Source organism: Artemia franciscana, chromosome 7, assembly GCF_032884065.1.
Source record: "Artemia franciscana chromosome 7, ASM3288406v1, whole genome shotgun sequence".
NCBI classification, from domain to species: domain Eukaryota; kingdom Metazoa; phylum Arthropoda; class Branchiopoda; order Anostraca; family Artemiidae; genus Artemia; species Artemia franciscana.
In genome coordinates, this window is record NC_088869.1 from 48,655,153 (window position 1) to 48,678,268 (window position 23,116).

The 23,116-nt window shown below is 33.8% G+C and overlaps 1 protein-coding gene and 1 long non-coding RNA gene across 14 annotated transcripts in view; one reads left to right on the plus strand and one right to left on the minus strand.

The window, feature by feature from the left end:
- LOC136029402 (uncharacterized) overlaps window positions 1-368 on the plus strand; it is a 69,521-nt gene extending 69,153 nt beyond the window's left edge. The window contains exon 2 of the long non-coding RNA XR_010618024.1: window positions 194-368. This is a non-coding gene — a long non-coding RNA (uncharacterized LOC136029402). The remainder of the gene's footprint in view (window positions 1-193) is intronic.
- The window catches only part of LOC136029401 (protein turtle homolog B-like), a 327,014-nt gene that overhangs the window by 189,323 nt on the left and 114,575 nt on the right, over window positions 1-23,116 (minus strand). For all 13 annotated transcript variants that reach the window (XM_065707755.1, XM_065707762.1, XM_065707756.1 and 10 more), the window contains one exon: window positions 6,867-7,101. In XM_065707755.1, coding sequence (XP_065563827.1) covers window positions 6,867-7,101 — 235 coding nt within the window. The remainder of the gene's footprint in view (window positions 1-6,866; window positions 7,102-23,116) is intronic.

Here is a 23,116-nt window from a genome sequence, read left to right on the forward strand (position 1 = left end):
TCATGCTTAACTCTATATCAAAGCGGCATCATCACTCTCAGGCAACCAAGATTTTTTTTTTTATCAGATATCAAAATCGGTTTATTGGGGATTCTATCAGGAATCTTGTCAAGGTTAATCGAAAGTGATGATACCTAGAAATTAGTAAGGTTTATAAGATATTTTCTTACTGTAACTATTTCACTTTTTTCAGTGTAAACTTAAACACTCATGCTGATAAGAAGATGGCGCAAAATCTATCGTTTGAGCAATTGGACTCTCAAGCTAAAAGGTTGTACATGAACGAAAACGTGATGTCATTCGGCCATATTCAAATTTTCAAAAATATATTGTTGTTGTTTCACTTCAAATAAAAAATGTTGTTGTAATATCTTTTAGTTCTTGAATTCTTTCAATGCCAAAAGTAAGTTCGAATTTTGGCGATTGTGGAAACTTGAGATGTTCTTTTAAAGTCAACATAATGCAAATATGATACCAGAAATGGCTCTATTACTGTTTACGTAACTGCGCGTGGGAACAGAAAGGGCTTTAAGGAAGAAATTCGTTGAAGAGAATGTTTTATTGTTATCTTAGGATACTCAAAATTGCAAAGGGTGCAATTCTGGCTTTATCTTCTTAAGCTAAAAAGTTTGACTCTTTGTTGTCCACCATCTTAAAAATTTAAGTAACAATACGTGGTCCTCTGCTTAGTACAGGGTCCTTTGGAATGCACTGGTTTTCCGCCGAACAAAATACATTTGTTGCTCTGAATGGGAGGCAAAGGGTAGCTAATGAGCAATCTGGCCTAAAATCAAACTTAAAACGCCCATGAGTAATATATTTCTCGTATTTTAAAAGTAGCGCGGATCTCAAGTGCAGTATATAATGCGCTATAGGTACTTTAATAATTTGACCTGTTTTCTTGTTATTTTTAGTGTTTTTATTAGTAAGTCAAAATTAGTGTATTCCAAATATGTGTCAACATTTTTCGAATATAAGACTTAGCTGAAGAATGAATTATGAAATCTTTGGCAAACGGCCAGCTGTTCATAGCCACGAAATGAAATCATTTCAATGCCATAAAATGAAGCTGTAGTCTTTACTTGTTATGATTAAGTTCATTTTTATTCTAATATCAACGAAGAACTTCAGTAATAAATTACCGATAGTCGTTTCCACAAAAAAGTAAAACAAATATCAATAAAAGTGCAAGTCCTACACACAGAAATATCTCGTGAGGGGCTAGACTACTCTTTATACGCCTTTTTATTTCTCCAGAACCCTTAAAATAAACTTTTCATCCCGGGGAACTAAACCGCAGTACGGATATAAAGTGTTTTTGTCATAGTTTTCCATCCTGGTTTATGTAGTAAATAATATACTAATTTGTCTCACTCTTTCTCGTGGAACCTCTTGGGACCTTCTGCAGAGCCATACGTTTCTAAGATACTGTGGGCTAGACACTGCTATTGTAATAGGAATTTTGTCAAATATTTGAACACAAGGAAATATGAAGTTCAAACATGGGAAGGGGCTTCAGCCTTTCCACTATTATTCCACAGGCGTTCTTTGAGGGGTTTTAGAAAAGTTGGCTCCATTTATAGGGGGCTGGGATTTTAATTGTCAAAGCTGGAAGGCTAGTACTAAAACTGAACCTATTTCAAAACGGAAAAAGAGTTTATACAACAATGAAACTAAACTATCATCTGTGGTTGTTTCACTTTCTTATAACAGCGGCAATATTTTGTTCCCAATCTTTCTACTTTTATTCCAACTTTCTATCTTTCTAAGAAAGCTTTACTTCCAATGAAAGAAGATTTCTCATATTGAAGAAATTCTAGATGACTGAATCTTTCAGAACGAAACGCAAATTTGATTTTCCAAGTGGTAAGCAGTTTAACCTGAACAAAAGAAGTGGTTTATCCCTCTGAGATTTGACAAGTTGAATAAGAGATACAACTTGAGCCTTACAACGGAATATTTTAGCATTAAAATGAGGGGGGGGGTGTATTGTTGAATAAACTTAAACATTTTTATTCAAATTCGAACCTCCCAAACTTTGGAGTCTCCAAAATTTATGAAGGAAACTTGATATGTAAGCAACGATTTTGTGCCTAGCTTAATTTTTTCCATATTATAACATTTAAAAAATCATAAGGGTATGCTATAACAATAGTTAGCTATACTAAAACATTTGAGGGAGAGGTGCCAAATGTATTTTGAAAATAGGGGGAGCCCCATTATTGTTTCGATTCAATTCTTTTTTTTTAATTTATACCAAAACCAGGTACTTTTACAAATCTAGGGGGCTGAGTGTAATGCAGCCTCCTACCCTCACCCAGCCCTTATTGACACCTCTTATAGGTAACAAAACTATGTTTAACATTGCATTGCAGTTTAATAGTTAAAAATTTCAATTAAGTATGCTGCAAAAATATTTTAAATAATACATTTCATTTGAGAATGAATATATTAGCATGTGCTAAGATAATTGATATCTTATCTTAGCAATTTTCATTGTTTAAGTTTTTCAAGTTTTTATTCAGTTTTTTATTCAAGCCTGTGTTTTTCTTTTTGGCTTTTTCTTTTTTGAAAAAAATTAGCATTATTCTACAGTCTCCGCCAAGTATAAAGTTTGAATGTCCGGCTCCTCCCCTAGAACACAATTCTAAGATTTATTTTCAATTTTACTCATAATTTCGTATTTTTTAAATATACTATAAATATTGTGGACCCCTTTTCTAATTTAACCTCCCTCTGCCCTCACCAAACTCTTACTACCTACTATGAATTCCTAAGTACATACACGTAACGTCTTATAAAATATCTCGGGAGTATTTGAGTTGATAGATAAGTGCTAGAAAAATCCGTATCGCAAATTTTAGCTGCAACTAGTTACTTCGAAAAAAAATTGAGTTCCTCGGCAAATCCAGGCTCAATTTTCCAACCATCAATATACTAGAACATGGGTAGAAAACTTATCCCACAGAGAGTAATTATTCCCACTTTTTTTCCTTTTTTTATTACTATTAAAACAGCAAAATCTACAAAGTTTCAACTTTTAAAAATGAAATGATAAAATCAGACACATAGTAAGGAATAAGCTCCAAAAATGTTGGCACTGTAACCATAAATAGCTAAGTGTCCGTAGATTTTGCAGATGAATGCTTTCCGGTGTTAAAACATAGCCATTGTACCTTGCCAAATTTAATGAGAATATTTTGGCAAGAAGTAGAATATTAGACAATAGTTACGTTCATTGCGTTGATAATGAAATTACTTTTCATTGTTATACTTGTAACCTGGAAACAGGTTAAAATGGCAAAGAAATATTCATCACGGACAAGAATCTATTGTTCCAATAGATCTGCTCATCCTAAATGCTGGGAGGAAAGGGGCTAGATATTTTTTTTCCTGGAGGGAAAGGTCTAATGTCTTTACAATTAACTTTGTTCCAAATATTTGAAAATTCCGATGTTTTTCATAAAATTTACCGAAAATAGTTGAACATAACCACCACAAGGCGTTAGACAAAACTCTTATACACAAAATCTAAAAAAAAAGTTATATATTAATGCCAAAAAATCTATGAATAAAATTCATTAAATTCCGGGGTTGTGTCCCTACATAAGTTTCAGGTATTTATTAATGCAGGACTAATTCCTTTTAATGCAAATTTAGTATAATTCTTCCCTTTTGAGTTTCCCATTTTTTAAAAATGAAAGTATTTATATGAAGAGTAAAGAGAAAATTTTAATAAAACCAACCCATTGAATGAAGAAATGAAATCTTATGACCAATAGGTCAATGAACGACAAAACTAAACTCAAAACGAAGACAAATCACCCTAACTTAGGGTAGTGGTACCACCTCTTAAGCCCCCTATAAGGCTAAGGCATACATTGGTACCCACCAATAGATTTCTTGCTCACCATATGATGGTCAACGATCCTGCGTGACACTCCTATGAGAGGACACTCATAAAAATTTGAAAGTCAAATCAATTTTAAAAGAGAAAACAACAAACGCCATCTAGCAGCTCCTTTCTGTTTTTAGCGCAGCCGCTTAAGCAGTGTAGCTTCATCAGACCCTAGGTTGAATGAGCAGAATCATTTTTGTGTTGCTATACATTGCAGTATTGTCAAAGTTTCCACAATTAATTACTACAGTGCTGCCGACTTCGAACTAAGTATAACGTTCACCGTGTTGTCAATGTGTGGTCTTGTCACTTCAAGGCAGTTCTATCCCACTTTTCGGCACTTCTAGTGCCATAGAAAGTTGTTAGAGTAAATGTTAGGGTTGCTTTTCTCATTTTTTACAATTCTTATTGTTTTTTAAAATATAGTTCTTTTTTCTATGAAAGTGAATCCAGGGTGTGAATTTGAAATATTTGGTATATATTCGTACCATAGATTCACTGTCTTTATTAGACACTATTCACTCCCCTTTTCGCGTTTATTTGCTTTGTCTTTAAATGGAAGGAGAGTGTGGACTAAAAAATGATTCGTATTCAAATTGCATGTACAATCATATTTTTCGATGAATCTTTAAAACAAAATTCTGCTGGTCAATATGAGTGTTTGTGAACCTTGGAAGAGTATTAATGTCATCAATGCAACAAGTATTAAGGCTAAATTCTGCTTTATCTGGTTACTACTAATCCCACTTAAAATTGCACTGCAATGTTTCTTTTCTTTAATGTAAAATTAAAAATTAAACAATATCGACCAAAGTGAAGATTATTTATCAAGGACGTTTCAATATGCATTTTATTTGAATACAAACAACAGGATACTAATACTAGCACAGCTACGAACTCTCCAAAATATTGGCAATAAGAAGCCAATAAATTGTTAAACAATTTTTCTACTGTCTGTGCTTAAAGATTTTGCTCTGGTCCACACAGAGGATATACCCTATCCAGCTTATCTACTCTGTAATTGGCTTCAGGCCACTAAATCCATCACTGATAGCGAATATACCTCTTATCCTTGAGTCCTCCATGAGTCCTTACTCATTAATCTTTGTCCTGCATTTAATACTGATAAAGAGCCTCAGTATTTCAGTACTTTTTCAAGCCATTATGGCCAGTTATGGCATGTGTAGAAAATTAATAAAGGTATATATGTCTAAAAATATGGATTTAAATCTTAGATTTTGAATAAAAAGCCTGTTGACGCAGCCTTTCAAAAAATTAAATCACAATCACAAAAGTTTTTATTCACTCAACCTAGCGGCCGTTTGTTTTTAAAGGTGACTCAAAGGGATTCATCTGCAGAATTCAGCAATATATCGTATGATAATTTGGTTTCCAGGCTTAGCTTTTTTCACAGCTCTAGTCTTTGTTTTTTATTCATGAATTTTCAATCATCACTTCTCAGTTCGAATACTTTTCCCTTGTTTTCCTTGTTGTTTTTGTGTTCGCTGGTTTAATTTTTTCTTCGTCTTTTTCTTTGATTGAATGGACTGACAGAAAACACCAGCCCAAAATATATTTTATTTCTTTCGCTATTATTATTCTTATCCCTTTTTAATCTTATATTGTTTTCTTGTATTGTTTATGGAAAATTATGTATTTATACCTATTCTTTAGGAGTTCGAAATTCTGCATAAGTGAACATAACATATAAAGAGATTTCCAAGTAGTGTTTCCCACATTTATTTTATGAAAATGCAACACCCAGCAATATGAAAAACTGACACCCCCCCCCCCATAAAATGAGAACAAAAGTAGACTCCAGATCTCAGCAGGGAGGCCAATGTTTTTCACTTTAGTTAAACAGTTCTCCAAAGAAATGTTTTGATAGATTGCAAGAGGAAAGCTGCCTCCACTTGGAGAATGTGATACATATTTTTATGGACAAATAGAAAGAAATGGCAAGAAATAAAAAACGCTGCAATGGTACATACTGTTGAAGGTCTAGAGGAAATATAATACTTTCCAGGGAAAAATACATCCACAAGGTACAAAACCTTTGCCTAAAAGCTCTAATACCATAGCCTCACATAAGAACATAGTGATAAAATTGAAGTTCCACAAAATAGGGCCTTAAAATCGGGTTAACTTAAAACTCGCCTACTGAAAAACTTAATATTTAAACTCGGCAAAAAGGCATAACTAGGGATTACACACTTTACGCTTTCGCCGTGAGGCGATGACTTACGTCATGGTTGAAATTCTATTTCTAAGATTTTATAATTCCGACAAAACCCATCCTCCCAAAGACATCAGCGGCACCAGTTCCTGGAGGTGGTTCATTCACCCCTATTTTCTCCCCTTCTCTAGATTTCCGAAAATACTTTTTTTTAGTATTTTCGTTGAAAAACACCCTTTTTAGCATTGTGATTGAAAAAAAGCGAAATTTCCCCCTTCTCAACCCCCTCCCTTAACAATTTCATGAATTGGTGTCACTGAAATTCACGGAACAAAACTGTACTAAAATCTTCCGTACTTAGCCAAACCATAACAAGAGATATTCCATCTTCTCCTTTGTAAATAATTATGTGTTCATTCTTCTCTTTTTATAGTCTATCTTTAAATCTTTGGCATTTATAGAAAATTTTCAATTTATTTTAATATTATCCTTTTGATTTTGATGATTAGCGATTTTTTTTTCTAATATCGGGCTATTAGTTCTCAGAAGATTGACTTGTCTCACGAAGAACTGGAAGCTCAATATTATTGTTAAAACTTCTTTTTTGACTTTGTTTGCGTGCTTTTTTTCTCGTTTTTTTTCTGTGACTTAGCAGTCCTTTTTTTCTTTCATCAAGAAGTAATAATTCGAAATTTGTTGTAAGTTGACCTATTCGTTTTTTCTACACAATTATCCTTTTTTAAAAAGAATGTTCTTGATTAAAACGAAGAAGAAGAAAGGAATTAAACTTACCATGAACATCCAGATAAAACCACGTTCCATTTGATTGCCTACTCTTCGGTGGTCTATTCAGTAACACTACTTTACATTCATACCAGCCTTGGTCGCTTTCTTTTATATTAGTAATATTGAGGCTAGCCCATCCATACCCAGAATTTTGATCTAGATGACTCACTCTATTCATGAATCCAGATGCTGAATGAGTGGGATACCCGTCATACCAAATATAAACAGGAACATCTAACCCCTGAAATAAAAGGAATTAAGTAATGTTATATAAAGGAGACATTTTGAAAGAGCTGGTACTTAAGAAAAAAAAAATGAAAAATAGAACTACTCTATTCCAGTCAACACAACATATAGCCTTCGAACGGAAGAGGGCTTCCAGAAAAAAACGCCATTTTTCAAAATCACACTATTGTAGATAAATAACTAAATAAGTCCATAGGTTGTGAATAAAATTCAATCAAATATGAATTAAAGCAGAATGAATGCTATAATTGAAATTTCAATGTGGGAGGGGTGAAAATCCCAGATATTCAGTTACCAAGCAGCCATCGCTATCAAAGCTGAAGTAAAATATATCAATGACAAATTATCCCTCTGGAAAAACTATAGGCCCCTTCAAAATATTGTCAAAGAAAGCAAGGGCGCCCGCAGAAAATTTTATAGGGGGGGGGAACAGACACTAGAATAACAGTGATGGGTGGGGGCCAGGAAATATATTTTGTCGGGCACAAGATGATTGCCCGACAAGGACGAACTTGGGCAATCTTTCATCCTTCATCCGGAGAACGTATCTTAGCCATTTCAACCTTTCTCTAATTATAGCCCTAGAAAGTGGAATTGACTCACACTGTTTTTACAGCTTACTGTTTGAAATACAGTCAGTCAGTCGGATGCCCAAAACAATCCATTGGCAATATATCTGAATAGCATCTAACAAATCATCCTCCGTTTTTCGGAGCACCCTTCAGAACCATACCTCATCATTATCATCACTTTAACTTCCAATATTCTAATCTTCTTTTTAATTATTATGCATTATTATGTATTGAATCTTAATCCATTATGTCCAAAACTCAGAGTAAAAGGAAATCACACTCAACCCACAATTACGGAAAGATTTATTGCTTTGCAATATTATAACAGTCGTATAATGTCTTTATGTAATTTCCTAAGCCTCAGAATATGCTACAGAACGAGTAGAGATAGGAACTTAAAAACAGCTTCAAAGAGGATATTTTAGGCTCCGATTTCAGTCCTGGAAGCTTCATTTATCTACCTTAGATAAACAGATTTCCAAGATCTCAAAAGCCTTTAAAGTGGGATTTTGTCAAGATCTTTATATTTCTATGGGCCCATACTCAAAACTCACCCTGCGTGCACAGATACTATTTTTTTATTTTATAATATCCATGTAAAATATAACCCTTTCATAACAGGACAATTCTCCCCATCGAACTGAGATCTCTTATATTTTCTTACTATTCAGTTGTCAAATTGTCCCTCTTTCTTTCGATACCCCAATTCAACAAAACTGTTGAACAATAGAATCGTATCAAATAGTTCGTGATAATGAACTGTAAGTAAGGAGCAACTCGTGACAATATTCACCAAAACCAAAAGCAGAGTTTAGATGACAGTTGACACATCCGCAAAATTGGCTTTTTATCCTGATTATAAATATTTAACATTTACTTAGTTTATTATTATCCATCAAAAGCTACGAATCTGAGAAAATTTGCCAGGTTTTCAGGAAAAAGGGAAACACGCCCAAAAAAACAAACGATCTAAGTGAAAATGGCAGTATTAGATTCATCCTATCAGAAAACCATACCGTAGAAGTTTCATGCTCCAATTTACAAAATGTGTTTTTTTTTTTTTTAAGAAACATCGTAGGTGCATGTGTATTTGTTTTTATTCTTTTCCCGGGTTAATCGTGCCAAACCGAATGTCCTAGAAAATTGGGAGAGAGGGCATTCAAACATAAATTACGTTTTAGGTGACAATAAAGATTGTGTCAAAAGTGTCGTTTTCCACCATTCTTGGTACCAAACTACGACTTTGTCCTAAAGAAAACCAATTTGCAATCAACTTAAAATTCTGAGGAGCTATTCGATTTAAAAGTATCAGAAAATTACATTTATGCTTCCCAGTTGCAGAGGAGGTAATGCCACATGGTGGCAGTACTAGATTTAATCAAGTTCATTCACTTTTTTTCATGAGATTACATTTGGTGATGTGTAATTGCGTATCAGCTATCTTGAAGCGTGGGGGTGTGTCATCGTTTAATCAGGGGTGGGGGAAAATACCTAAAAGAGCACATTTAATGCCCAGAAAGCTAACTCTCCAATAGCCTTCAGATAAATGTAGAAAGAGTTAGGGGTGAAGTAGGAATTAATTAAAATATTTCTCTATGTAGTATAAAATATTACATTCCCATTTCTACTGGCACTGAGGTGGAAAAGGTGAGGTGGGCCATCATGAGCCCTGTCAGAAAATTTCTTTCGGGGTGGCAAATGCTACTAGGAACCTTGTTTTCATTAATTTTAAATGATAATATTTCTATTTATATGAAATATTTCAATGTATTTAAACATATGTATACAATGTGCTTATAGATGAGAAAATCCTATTGTAGAGGCTGTGATGGCTTCCACCGCGTAGAAGATCAAAAGTCACACAGAATTTGCGAGTGAAACGGTTATTATGTTTGGAAAGAATATACAAAAGAATTCACTGAGTAGTGTGTTCACCTTGCCTCTATTTAAGTAATGGAAACTCCTCGAAATTTACCATAAATTTAACGCTAGACAAAAATAAAGAAAACGAACTTAAAATTAAACAACATTGGTTAAGCAAATACTAAAAAAGTAATAACAAACTACGTCTAAGTTAAGACCACAACAAAAAGAAACGGATATTGTCCATTAAAGGCTATAAATTTTAAATAAAACAACGAATATCTGAGGGATAATTATTTTTCAAACCACAACATAAGTTTGATCCAGCAAAAAATGTTAACCAATTGCATTCCCAAAACGTTCAAGTATTGTTAGTATCCTAAATTATTTATTGCTTAGTATTGTTTAACCGAGTAAGCCAGACAGACATAAAAATTTATATCAAGAGGGAGCGATATTTTGGGAGGTCTAAGTTCAAAAAATGCACTCAAAAGAAAACCCGCATGAAAAATATAAGAGGGTAGATGGAAAATCTCGCGATTTTGAGGAAGGGATACGGTCCAGCCATCGGCCACGCACGTGTCCCAAATCACAGACAATAACCTAAGTAAATTAACCAAAAATTAAACTGAAGCAAATGAACTAACAGCTAATAAAATAGGAATAGTATATAGAAATAGGAATAGGAAAAATAACAGACACAATTTTAGTAGGCCTACTACTTATTAAAAATTTCAATAATTTCATACTTTACTGGATACACTGAGTATCAAACACTTGGGGAGGAGATGGATCTTTCCGGCTTTCGTCCCCAGTCCACAAATCATGAAATTTATACAGTCTTACATATTATTCTATAAAAATATATAATCGGTTATTGTTCATAGTATTTTCGAAGCGCGTCCCCTCTCACCCGAAACTAATTCCTAAGCAAGCGCCCAAATTAGAATACGGTAGAAAATGAATATTATTTATTTGTGCTTAACAGAAGTTTTTTTTTCTGACGGTTTAACAATTAGAAGCCGTTATGAGAAAAGTTTCTAGTAAGTAAAATTACTTCGCGCATTTCCTTTATATGCAATATCAGTAATACATACGATAACGAGTTTCGTTATATGGTTTGCTTTCTCATACAAGTATATATCCACATTTTTAAAAATTCAAGACAACTAGTTAACAAATGTGGTAATTTTAGAGGGTATGTTAGAAAAAACTCTGGTAACCTTCGACTAGAACTTATAAGTATGTATAAGTGTATATAAAACTTATAAGACCTAAGCAATTGCCTTATGTGCGCGAATCTCAGCCAAACGCTAACCTTCAGCTCTGAAGACGGTCATGAAGTTATGCAAAGAGTACATGAAGTGAGGGTCGTATCCAGAGGGAAGGGCTACCCGGTTTGACCCCCCCCCCCTGAAATTTGTGTCCGATCGGTAAAAAAAGTAACAAAATGCAGATAAAGAAATTTTTGATGCGTTTTGCAAGTTTTTTCCAAACATCACCCCCCACCCACGAGCGAAATTCCTGGATATGGTCTTGCCTGAAGTAGGAAGCTAAGCGGGTATTTTTCGTTGTTATATAATCAGGAAGCCTCATAAAAAGGTGAGGAATTGTATGCGCTGTTTTTGGGGGATGGAGGGGGAAACGAAGATACGTAGTTTCTGAAGTCCACCCTTCTTTGTCTCATGACTCGGAGACCGAATTAAAACTTGCCAGAATAGTTGTTTGCTTTTTGGGGAGTTGGAGAGAGGGCAAGAAACTTCAAATTTTGCGTTGGGGAAAGGGGGCGATTCAATAGGATTTTTTTATTTATTTGTTTGTCTGTAGCTTTTGAGTGAATAGATAATAAGTCGACCATAGAAACAAGTTCATAAGAAAATCAACAGAAAGGGACAAGCTCTTTAAGATCGATATAGGCTTTGAATCCCTGACCAGTAATTACCTATGACATACTTTTCGCCTCACCATGTATTTTAGTGAGAGCAGCTCAGCATTTTGTATGGGAAATAATGACCAAACCAGCATAAACGAGTGCATAATTCTAATCTAGATAGCTCTACAAGAGTACAAATAGCCGAGATCAAGATATAACAATCTTGACCAACTTCTAGTAAAACGAGGGGTGAACTTGCCTAGTCTGCCGTCAAGTAAAAGTTGTGCCCATTTCTTTGGGGCATAAGCTATATATTTCAATAAGAATCTGGAAGAGAAAATAACTAATCATACTTTCAGATATTATAAGCAGATTTGAATATTGACAAACCTTTTTCCAGGAGTAGAAATAAAACATTTTCTACCAATTTTCCAAAAATCAGATGTTAATTTTCATAGATATGATATATAGTCACGACTTACTATAATCCGATCTGTTTTTTTCTATGTTTTTATGTCTTCCTTCAGTACATATTTTTTTAAATCTTGGTTCATACTATTTTCTAGGTATTATCTTTCCTAGTTAAAGGATTTTGGGATTTGTTGTTTCATCTGACATTCTACATGTTTCAATAAATTAGTTAAAAATAAAAGAAACTAGCATACGTTGACTATTAGGTTGTTTGCCATAGTACAAAAATACACTTAAGCTGACTTATACCCAGTCAGGCCATTAGTTCCAGCTCCTTCACAAAAATATGCACACAAAAATAAGCTCCCCTCCAGCTCTAGTCCCCAAAAATACCCCCCTCCCCAAAAAAGCATATACAAGTGCTTGAGTTCTATGTCTACCTTATCGTCTAATCTTTGCTACCAGATAGGCAATCTGTAAAAATGGGATAACCCACTTGCACCATTTGTTCACAGAACGGTGCGTTGCGGACTGCCAGAAGATAAATAAAACAGTCAAATGTGGTTTCTTTTTTTTAAAAGTGGATGGCGACCGTCCGAATTTTAAATTTAGCTAAACTTGTCCTGTAGGAATCGATCCCTTTTATGACAGTTCTTCTGCCACATCTGAACAGCGATCAAACTGCTCATTATTGTGTTGTCACTTGAATAGCCCTTTGGGGGGTAGGTCCGACAATACAAGAAACTGATTCATCATTGGAGTCTAATCAACACTACCAATAACGGTTATTCAAAGCCCCGATTTCTTTGTCCCAGATGACTGATAATATGATTACAAGAATGATTGTCTCTCCAAAGATTGTTCACGCAATCATTTCTAAGTTCCCCTATCTTAGTTTCTATCACAATATAAGGAATCTAATCTAGAATGAGTAAGTACATCCCTTAGGAGGGCTACAAAACTATATTTTAAAATCGATTTCCTTTTCTAAAAATAAATGCTATAGCTTGTCAGCTATTTTGACTAAAATCCCAAAACCCATACAACATACATTAAAAGGGGAAACTTCAGATACAAAGAAAATTATAGCATTGGTCCTTCCTAGGCCATAGGAAAATACGGAGTTCTCGGACTTCGTCCACAAAAGAAACAGTGAAACGGCACATTTGGAGTGGGATATTCGATGTTTTAGTAAGTCAGGTAGAAGCTGCGACTTACTGAGAAGAATATCATTCATATTTTAGAAGTAACACATTTGTCATCAACAATTGACATTTTTCTATCCTACGAAGATATGAATAGGATTTCGGATGTTTTTATTCCTTCATTCAGAACTATTAGTTCCTATGCTTTTGCGACCCAGATTTTTAATTTGGATCACTGTTAATATCATCCGTAAAAACAATCTTTCTTTCAGGGCAGTAAAACCATCTTCAGGGAAAAAGTTCAGCTTCAGATAACAAAAATTTATGGGCATAAAAAAGAAAACCATTTATCAACAGAAAATATGTCAATGAACCGTGATTATACGACAGCGAAATCTAATTATTGGCACTGCTACAAATGCAAACAGAAATTCGGGGCCTTTTTATACAAATATTTCTGAGGCAACTCTAAATATTTTCAGGTTGTACCATGCTCAAATTGTGTAACTAGTTCAAATTGTAATTGCCATTTCAAAACTATCTTATACATTAGTGAGAAGCAACATGTACTATTTATTAAGCACCATAACAGCCAAAGTTCTTAATTTACAATGATTTATGTTTTTAATTTATTTATTTAAATTGTTAGTCTAATAATGTAATACTTTAATTATATTTATTATAGTTAATTTGATTATACAATTCAAATTACCAACCTAATTTATAGTAAACTAAAAATTTATAAAGTTTCAAAATTCAAGAAAAAGAGAATTTTAGGGCAGCAAATAAATGTACTTTCTTGTGCCTAAGAAGAGGATATACCAAGGAGTATATGGCTATGGTCTGGTGGCTCAAATCTGTTCGCTTTTGCCTTTAAAGAATGGTTTTCCAAGTGGTCTTGTTTGAGTAGCATTTCTCTTACTTAGCTTAGCTATGACCCTTGTTTAATAGAGGAATGGTGAATACTTTTCGAAATCCCTTTATTTTAAGATTCTTCGGATCTAATTCTTCTTTTGCAGGCTCACATTTCTTTTATTTTCCAAGTATTTGCTATGGCTTGGCTAATTACTTTTTTCATGCAAACTAGTTGATAACTTTTAGTTGTTCATATTTATGAAAATAACAGGCTTTAAATCTATATAAAGGAAAATTTTGCTCTGTTTTTCTTTTGGTATTAGAAAAAATTCAGAAAATATGGCGTAGGATCTTTGATCTTTAATTAATTAAAATTTCTGCGGGAAAAATTAAACTTAAGATATACAGCTTAATTGCTATTGGTGTCCTGGTCTTCAACTTATCATAGTTGAAAGCAAGATTATGTCATCCTTGGTAAAAATTAAATTTAAAAAAGACAAGTTTTTTCAATTGAAAGTAAGGAGCAACATTAAAATTTAAAACGAACCGGGATTATTTCGTATATGAGGGGGTTACACCTCCTCGATCTCTCGCTGTTTACACTAAAGTTTTTCAGAACTTTAAAAAAAGCTTCTTATACCAATTAAACGGTCATTGTGTTTCGGGAGTCCTTCTCAAAGGATTGAGACAAAAAAGTAAACTTTAGCTTAAAGAGTAAAATATTGAGGAGGGGGCAGCCCTGTCATATACGGAATAATTTCTGCTCGTTTTAAGGTTTTAGTGTTGCACCATACTTTCAGTTAAACAAATATTTTTTTTTATTTCATGTTTTTCAAATAATGCCGGGAAACCCACCTCCCCCTCCTAGGAATATTCTCACCTCAAACAACTCCTCCCCGGAAAGCTCCTCTCACGTAGGATCCTCCTGGGAAACTCCCAAGGGCAATTCTATACTTGCTAAAAATCCACCAGGAAATTACATACGAACAATTCGGTCTGGAAAACCGAACTTTCATTTAAGAACAAGACTTGTTTTTTTATTTAATTTCTGGTCGTTTTTCAAACCATGCCAGAAATACCACACTATAGATAATTTTCTTGGAGATCACCCTCCCCCAATGGAAAGTTACTCCTTTGGAAAATATCCTCATGGAGAATTTCCCCCGCGGAAAATTCCCCTTCCCCGGAAAATCCCCAGTTTTCCCTGGACCATCTGCACATTTAAAATTGAGTCGCCAAAGAGAAAGGAGGATAAATAGAAAGAATTTTGTAAAAAAAAAAAATTATGGTAAATTTCACCATTTAAAATTTCCCCTAGAAAATTCCATATTCACGGAAAAGTCTACCCGTGTAAAATTCAACCCCCCCCCAAAAAAAAAATGTCTGTATACTTCCATACAAGGCCGTACCTAGGGGAAGGCGTTCACAATTTGATCTCCCGCCCCTCCCAAAAAATTAATAAACGTCCGGTTCGTAGAAACGTAACAAAATGCATACAATCAAATATTTGGTGCGTTTTTTTAAGTTGTTTGTACCCCCTCCTCCAAACAAAATCCTGAATACCCCACTGCTTTCCAATAACAAATACTATAGGTAAGTAATAGGGAAATTTCATAACTTACACCCCTGTAGGGGGTTATGTCGTAATCAGAGGCATAGTTACTGGATATTTCGACTATGCTGATTAAATTGGTTATCTCGAAATTTTGACCGGATGACTTTGAGAGAAAACGGGTATGGGAGGGGGGATGGTTGCCCTCTAATATTTTTTGTCACTTAAAAAGGTAATTATAACTTTTATTTTACGTTTTAATGAGCCCTCTCCCGCTCTTCTAGCATCATCGGTTCGATATGGTCACCCCTGGAAAAAAAATAAGAACAAAAAAACACACATCAAAAATTTGTATTCTGGCGAAAGACACAACATTTTTATATTTTTGTAGATAGAAGCTTTAAACCTCAAAATTAAGTTTATTTTGTACGTTGAATTTGATGGTATGATTTCCATTAGGCTTCTTTGACTTTTGGAGGATGTTTCCCCCCTTTTTCGAAAATCCGACAAATTTTCTCAGGCTCATAGTTTTTGATGGGTAGCATTAATCTTGTTGGCTTTTATATATTTTGAATCATCATGAAAAAGCAATACTTTTGGTGGATCTGTTGTTATCAAAATACCTCTTTTATAGTTGGTTACTATTGGGCCGAGTCGCTCCTTGCTTACAGTTCGTTTCTACGAACTGTATGAAAATTTAGTTTCAGATTTGTGAAAAGTCATTTGTAAGTTTTCACAGAGAAAAATTAAAAGAAAATTATCCATAACATGTGCTCTAAAATGTTACAGTAGAGATATATATTACAAACCTTTATGGAGGGGTGAAAAACAATCAAAGTGGAATTTAGGTCTAAATATATAAACCTTACGATTAAATGTGCCACATTTTAAGGCTCTTGTAACTAGATTTCAAGAATTAATTTCAAGAAACAAAGAATTAATCTTTGTCATAGAAGCTTCTGTGATGGCTCATTTAAAATAGAATTTTGACTTTTTCACAAGGATTTGTGATATGATGTGTTCTTTTGGCAGGTGGTGGCGGTGTCTTTTAGCTAAGCTAATTGGAACATAAATGGTTGGGGCTGGAGAATCAAGCATCCGATTGGCATGTTTAAAGAAACTTGTGTATAAACCTTCAGCTCCTTGAGTGTTTTCCAAGATTGAGATTGGCTTCATTTGGTAAAGAAAAAAGAAATTTGAACTGACACGCAAGATAAGAATATGGACAGGCACCCTTCCAATGGCTTTTCGGATGGTCTGAGTCTTCCTTTCTTAGGCTTCCTAAGGGCCAGAAAGGGGGGGACGAACATTCATTTTAAAGTGAATATTCGATGTTATAGAATACAAGAACTTGCTTTAGAGGGAGTGGTCCCTCTAGCTCTTCTCAAATCGTTCTATAAAATCCGGTGTATGAAACCCAAATATTAAAATTTACAAGGTAAGCTTACATTTTCAAAAAGTCTTTGACTAGCAATGAATACCGTTTAAATATACGTTAAAAACAGAAGAAGAATAAGACATAAAAATAAACGGTTATGAAGATAGACTCCAACTCTAAGGATCATGCACGCATGCAAGAATCATTTCGGAAGGGGACGTAACTTCTAAAAATGCAAGACATATGCACATTAAGTGGAAACTACAAGAAAAATAGGGAAAGTCGTCTAAACCCTTTCTAAAAGTCCGAAAACATATTGGTTTGAAAACAAACATTACTGTCATATATTCATGAAAACCAGAAGCTCAACAACAGCAATAATAGCAATATTTTTGATAAATTCAGGCAATATTTGAAGATAGAAGCAAACAACAAAAACAATGGCTTGTATTTTGATAATATTTCCCCAATCCCACATAGGGCTTTAGCTTCAGGGGTGATATGATTTGTGGTGTTGTTTACTTTGAATACTCATTTATGGGCAGTGAAAAAAAGAATAAATATCTTTTTTCTTTATGTCTTATTCTCTTTAGAGTTATGTAGCCTTTTGCAGAAATGAGACAATGCTCGGAGAAAATGATAAACATTCGGAAAAAAGTAGGCAAAAGGGAAAAATAGTCATTTCATAGCTCTTCAATCTCCATATCAATGGTACAAATTCATGGAGATGTAGGCGGCGAATTTTTTATTTTTTTTTATTTTTGCCTTATAATACAGAAATATAAAAAATTAATCTAGGCGGAATATTTTTGGTTTATTTTGATTTTTCATTGACAATACCAAAAAGAAGGGTTTTTCAAGGTCTAGGGGCACAATTCCTTTTCCTTCCCCAATTTGTACCCCCTGATTCATATTATGAACAGAAGAAATTAGAATTATAATTTATTATTTTATGGCTAAGGACTAATAACGAGAGGATTAAAGGATAAGTCAAAGTGATATGATTACTCGTATCATATGATTTCTTTTTCTTTATGTGAGGGTACATTTTTATTTAACCTCCAGTTTTCAGTTACGATATGGCGGAGGAAGGAGTTTTAAATCCCAATATGATTTATTCATGTCCCTCGTTGAACTTAAAATTAATCGGTGAAAAAGCATTAAAAAAAAAAGCTTTTTCCTTTATAAATTTGCTGGAGAACTTTTGAATTCTTCACGACACTGAACTATTCATAATTGACTAGTCAATAATAATTAAATAGTCTACTGTTATTTTTAATATTCATTAGCAGATCTGTTGTTAAACTTTTAAAGTGCACTTCTTTAGCTATTTGAAATAGTGGTTTGTACAGATGTCATTGTTTTTTCTAATGAGTGGCAAAAATATAATGTGCAATATAAATCTAAATTTATATAAAATCTATACAAATTATCAAATGTTTATTTACATAAATACAAGCTAAAATATAAATATGAAACATAATATAAATGAATGGATGATTTCTTTCGTGACTAAACCCTCACAAAGTATTTCACTATATAATCTACAAAATAAGAGCATAAAAATATAGGAAAACTAAAAAAACACAAAATAGAACAAGGGAGGAAACATATAAAAAGAGGCATAATTTGCCTTCAAGCTTTGTATAATATGCATATTGATGACAAATCTATTGACAGAAACATAGACTTCCATATAGATCAGAGTCCCTGTTTCCAATGACTGATAAAAAGAATTACTACAATCATCGGTCTCTGAAAGGCAGTTCCTAAAATTATTTCCATGGCTCCCCCCTTGAGTGTCCTATGACAACACAGTAAACCTCATTTTGAAGTGTCATCACATCTTGACTGATTAGGCAAGACATTGATTTTTGACTTGGGATTGACGCCTGAGTTCACAATGAAAACAGAGAATCTTTTCTAATGGCCTCGAATAGTCTCTTAAGTACCGTGGGAAGTTTGAAATGTGGCCAAAAGAGGTTTAATGGTCAGTTAAGACAATAAACATGACAGTAGAGGACTATTGTATCGACATTTTTATTAACAGAATATAGGGAACTGAAAAGTCTAAGATATTTATGTTGCAAAAGGGCTGCCAGATATAAAGTTAGTCTCTTTGGCCACTTCAAAACAAAAGAATATTGTATAACGTTGCACCAAAAACAAGCAGATATCTCTCGGTAAAAAAAAAGAAAAAAGAGGAAAACCCCTGTTTTTAATGTTCACCTACTGATTGTATTAGCAGAGGTGTATTAGATTAATGGGAATAAGAGGAGGTTAGCCATGATTGGTCTTCAATATCATTTTTGTGCAAACGGTAACTTGTGTTTAATGTTTTTATTGAGCCTCGGAAAATATGCAAATAAAGTAATATTACTACCATGTACCAATGCAGAGCTAAACCCTGGGGGCACCCCTAATCTGAGATGATTATTGAATTCGGCAAAATTAGATATAAATCTTATCTAAACTGATCGATCATGATAAGGAAAAGTAAATGGGTTTTCTGGTTCTTCTTCTTTAGCTTTTCGTTTTATTTTTGTTCCACTTCTTTAGTTGCTTGCTATTTCCGTTGGCTGCTTTTCATCCGTGCCAAATATATCTTATTTTACAAAGGCAAAATATTGGATTTGTTTCTTTCTGTTACTATCTTTTTCTCTTTTCTTGGCTGTCTAACATGCCTTTGGCCCATTTTCTTCCTAATGTTTTTTTCTCAACAAAATTGGCTCTGTCTACGATCGTATTTTCCATGTAGGAATGGGAGGGTGATTTTAAAATAAGATTAACGCTGTAACATGGAAATAATTAATTTTTAATCTATACTATATCAAATCACTACTTCAATAAACATGTTCGCTTCAATGCCATACCCATTAAAAGATATGCTTATTGTAAACTCGTCATTTTCAGAAGAAAAATCTGACACATCATATTCAACCCACCCCCCTATTCATTATTTTTATCTTTCTTGACAGGGAGCGTAATCGTTTGTAAAATCTTAAAAATCACCAGTCTCCCCTAAGACCTTAGGACATTTCCAATGCTTTTAATTCGGAAGTGTTATCGACTAAACATCCGCCGCTGTTATTTGAAAGTGTCGCAGACCCTTCTCTAAAAAGAAATTCATTGATCAGGACATCAACCGTTGAAAAATTAATAGCCGGCCCAGAGTGCAGAGTCAGATTGTGTTACCAAATTGCTACGAGGTATTTCAATAGTAGGTACCGTAAAGGTGAAGATTAATGGTGCAAGAAACGATGGTTGGTAATTACACAAAATTGTGCGAAAAGCAAGTCAATCACTGACTTGAAGAATAATACTTTGCATATCGTTATGGGGAAGAGGCAGACGATTTGTCAAGATCCCACGACAATATTAGTAAATAATTGACGGTGTCAGATCCAGATAAGAGAAGGTTATTCTGGGACGCTGAGTTAACCTAGGACCAAGCGAATAAATGTTACGAATAACTTTTAGTAAAGGGAGGGGTGATTTAATGAGGATCAATTTTGCTTTGCTCGAATTGGACAAATGATTCAAAGAAACATAGAACTACTCCCACTCTTCTTAGGCACGACGACAGGGGGAGAGTCATTCAAGCCCTCCCAAAGTGTCCAGAATTTTTCTGATTACCCATGTTTTTTGGGTGATTTGCAAATATTCTTTGGATTTTGACGGACATGCCTTTACAAACTCTAAAAAACTACAAGAAATGAAACTGAATTAGAAAAATTAGAGTAGCTGAAACTCAAAATAAATTACAGTTTGGAAAGTGTATGCATGAAATAAAATAAATAATAATTCCTTTACAAACTCTAAAAAACTACAAGAAATGAAACTGAATTAGAAAAGTTAGAGTAGCTGAAACTCAAAATAAATTACAGTTTGGAAAGTGTATGTATGAAATAAAATAAATAATAATGCCTTTACAAACTCTAAAAAACTACAAGAAATGAAACTGAATTAGAAAAATTAGAGTAGCTGAAACTCAAAATAAATTACAGTTTGGAAAGTGTATGCGTGAAATAAAATAAATAATAATGCCTTTACAAACTCTAAAAAACTACAAGAAATGAAACTGAATTAGAAAAATTAGAGTAGCTGAAACTCAAAATAAATTACAGTTTGGAAAGTGTATGCATGAAATAAAATAAATAATAATGCCTTTACAAACTCTAAAAAACTACAAGAAATGAAACTGAATTAGAAAAATTAGAGTAGCTGAAACTCAAAATAAATTACAGTTTGGAAAGTGTATGCGTGAAATAAAATAAATAATAAAAATTATTTTCCACGGTGATTCGAAAAATATAGTATTTGATGCTTTTTCGACGCAATACCTTAAATTAGGTATCCTTTTCCAAGACCACACTGCCTTTCTATGACGAAACAAATAAATGTTCCAACGGAGATAAGCCCATTTATTTAGACAATGAAAACAGGTAAAAAGTCTTGAATATATAGCGACCGTTAACTACAGATATAGTAGAAATACATCACTTAGTTTCAATTTTAATACTTTAGTATTTCTACTGATGATGATGTGTAAAAAAAAAATAGCTTAAAAAGCCATTCTGTTTATTTGGCGACTCAGGAAATATAAAAGACAAATGTTCAATAGCCAGGGCTTATGGTACACAGTTAAGCCCGGTTTAGCTGAGGGAGGGGGGGGCAGAGGAAAAGTATTATGAATTAGGTCTTATGTCGGATACTTGGTGTATTTTTGAAATATGACAAATATTCACCTTTTTGATAATTTTCGTTTTTCAAGGGAGGGGTGACAACCTTTTGGAATCACTCCTCTTCCCTGCAACTATTTATACCAAAGATAGTAGTCCCAGAAGTAGCTGAATCACTGGGATCATACACATTGACAGACGGTCACAGTACCTATGGCATAATAAGACCCAAAAATGGGAAAAGCTGGATATACAAAAAAGAAAAATCATACATCTTCCTAAGCTTAACTGAAGCTTCTTGAATCCCTTGCGCAAAAATTGACCAGTTTCAAGATAAAACTGGCATTAGCAATAAATTAGTTGTAAATTTGAATGGCAAATGTTGCAAAATACTCGATTTAGGCACTTTCGGTTTATCTACGGAAGGAACCACAAACGTCTGGAATGAACTTCTTATTCATGCGTATGTCGAAAACAGCAATAAAAAGAGTACTTGAAATGCCAATGGGGTCAGAAGTTGACTATTACGTGATTGAGGCTTAATGGGAGGATTAAAACTCGGGTAGGGATGATAACTTTCAAAAAAATTTCCGAATCTGAATAAAAGGAATCCGTTTTCGTATATATTCATTTTCTGGATACCACTGAAGTGTTCTGAATCATCCCCCTAAAAAATATCAATCTTAGGGCCCACGTTCATTGTTTGCTAAAGATTGGATTCGAAATTTTAAAGTTTTCACCAATGGAAATCTTTACATCTATGCTAATGGATGTATCACTACAGCTACTGCTACGAGTTCGTCCAAGCATCTATAAATTCGACACTGACACCCTGAGAAATACTCGTCTTCTATTCTGTCATGTTTAGAGCTAACGGGTTTGGCCAGTTCTATTGATTTCTCCAGGGGTTGTCAATATTTTTTCATTTCATCCCAGCCTACCCTAGGGTATGTTGCTTTAGTTTCATGACAGGACATTTAGAAAACTATTCCCTGGATGTGCATCAAGACTATGAAGGTTGTGGCGTCTAAAAAAAATTGGCGTAAAAATATCAAAACTCTTGAGGTTTTGCTTTCTTTTTGGTCTAAATTATCGAAATTTGAAGCCTAAACCACTCCAACTTTAGGGAATGGGTTACCTCAAGCAGCACTTGTTTTCCGTGACAGTAAAAAAGGTTTCTAGTTTGACATCGACACAAACATTAAGCTATAAATTTACAAAAATGTGATCAGTGAAAATTTTTTAATCATTGTAATCGTTTCGAAGTCAGTTCAAAAAAACTTGTATGCTAAATCTACGTAGCCCACCTCAAATCCACGAATTTCTATCACCTTTATTTTATCATCAAATTATGTAATATTGGCTCCCTCTTGTGCTTTTTATGTGATTTAGCAAATTTGTTGATTTTTAGAGAGCTTTCGTGAAAAAGCGTCCTGTGTTAATTATCTCAAAAATATTAACTTAAACTTCGATTATCTAATAAAAATATCTCTTCTTCTTTGTTCTAAGGCTTCTTTTTAAGCCGGAAGTTACAAATTGTCAACATCGTAAATACGTAGCTTAAGACTCTTGTGTTTTTATATATTTTTTATTTTTCTTGTCACCTTGCATATTTTTTTTTCTCTTTTTTTACTGATTTGTGTGGTGTACCAGAAGAGATGAACAGAAGGGCTGTGAGC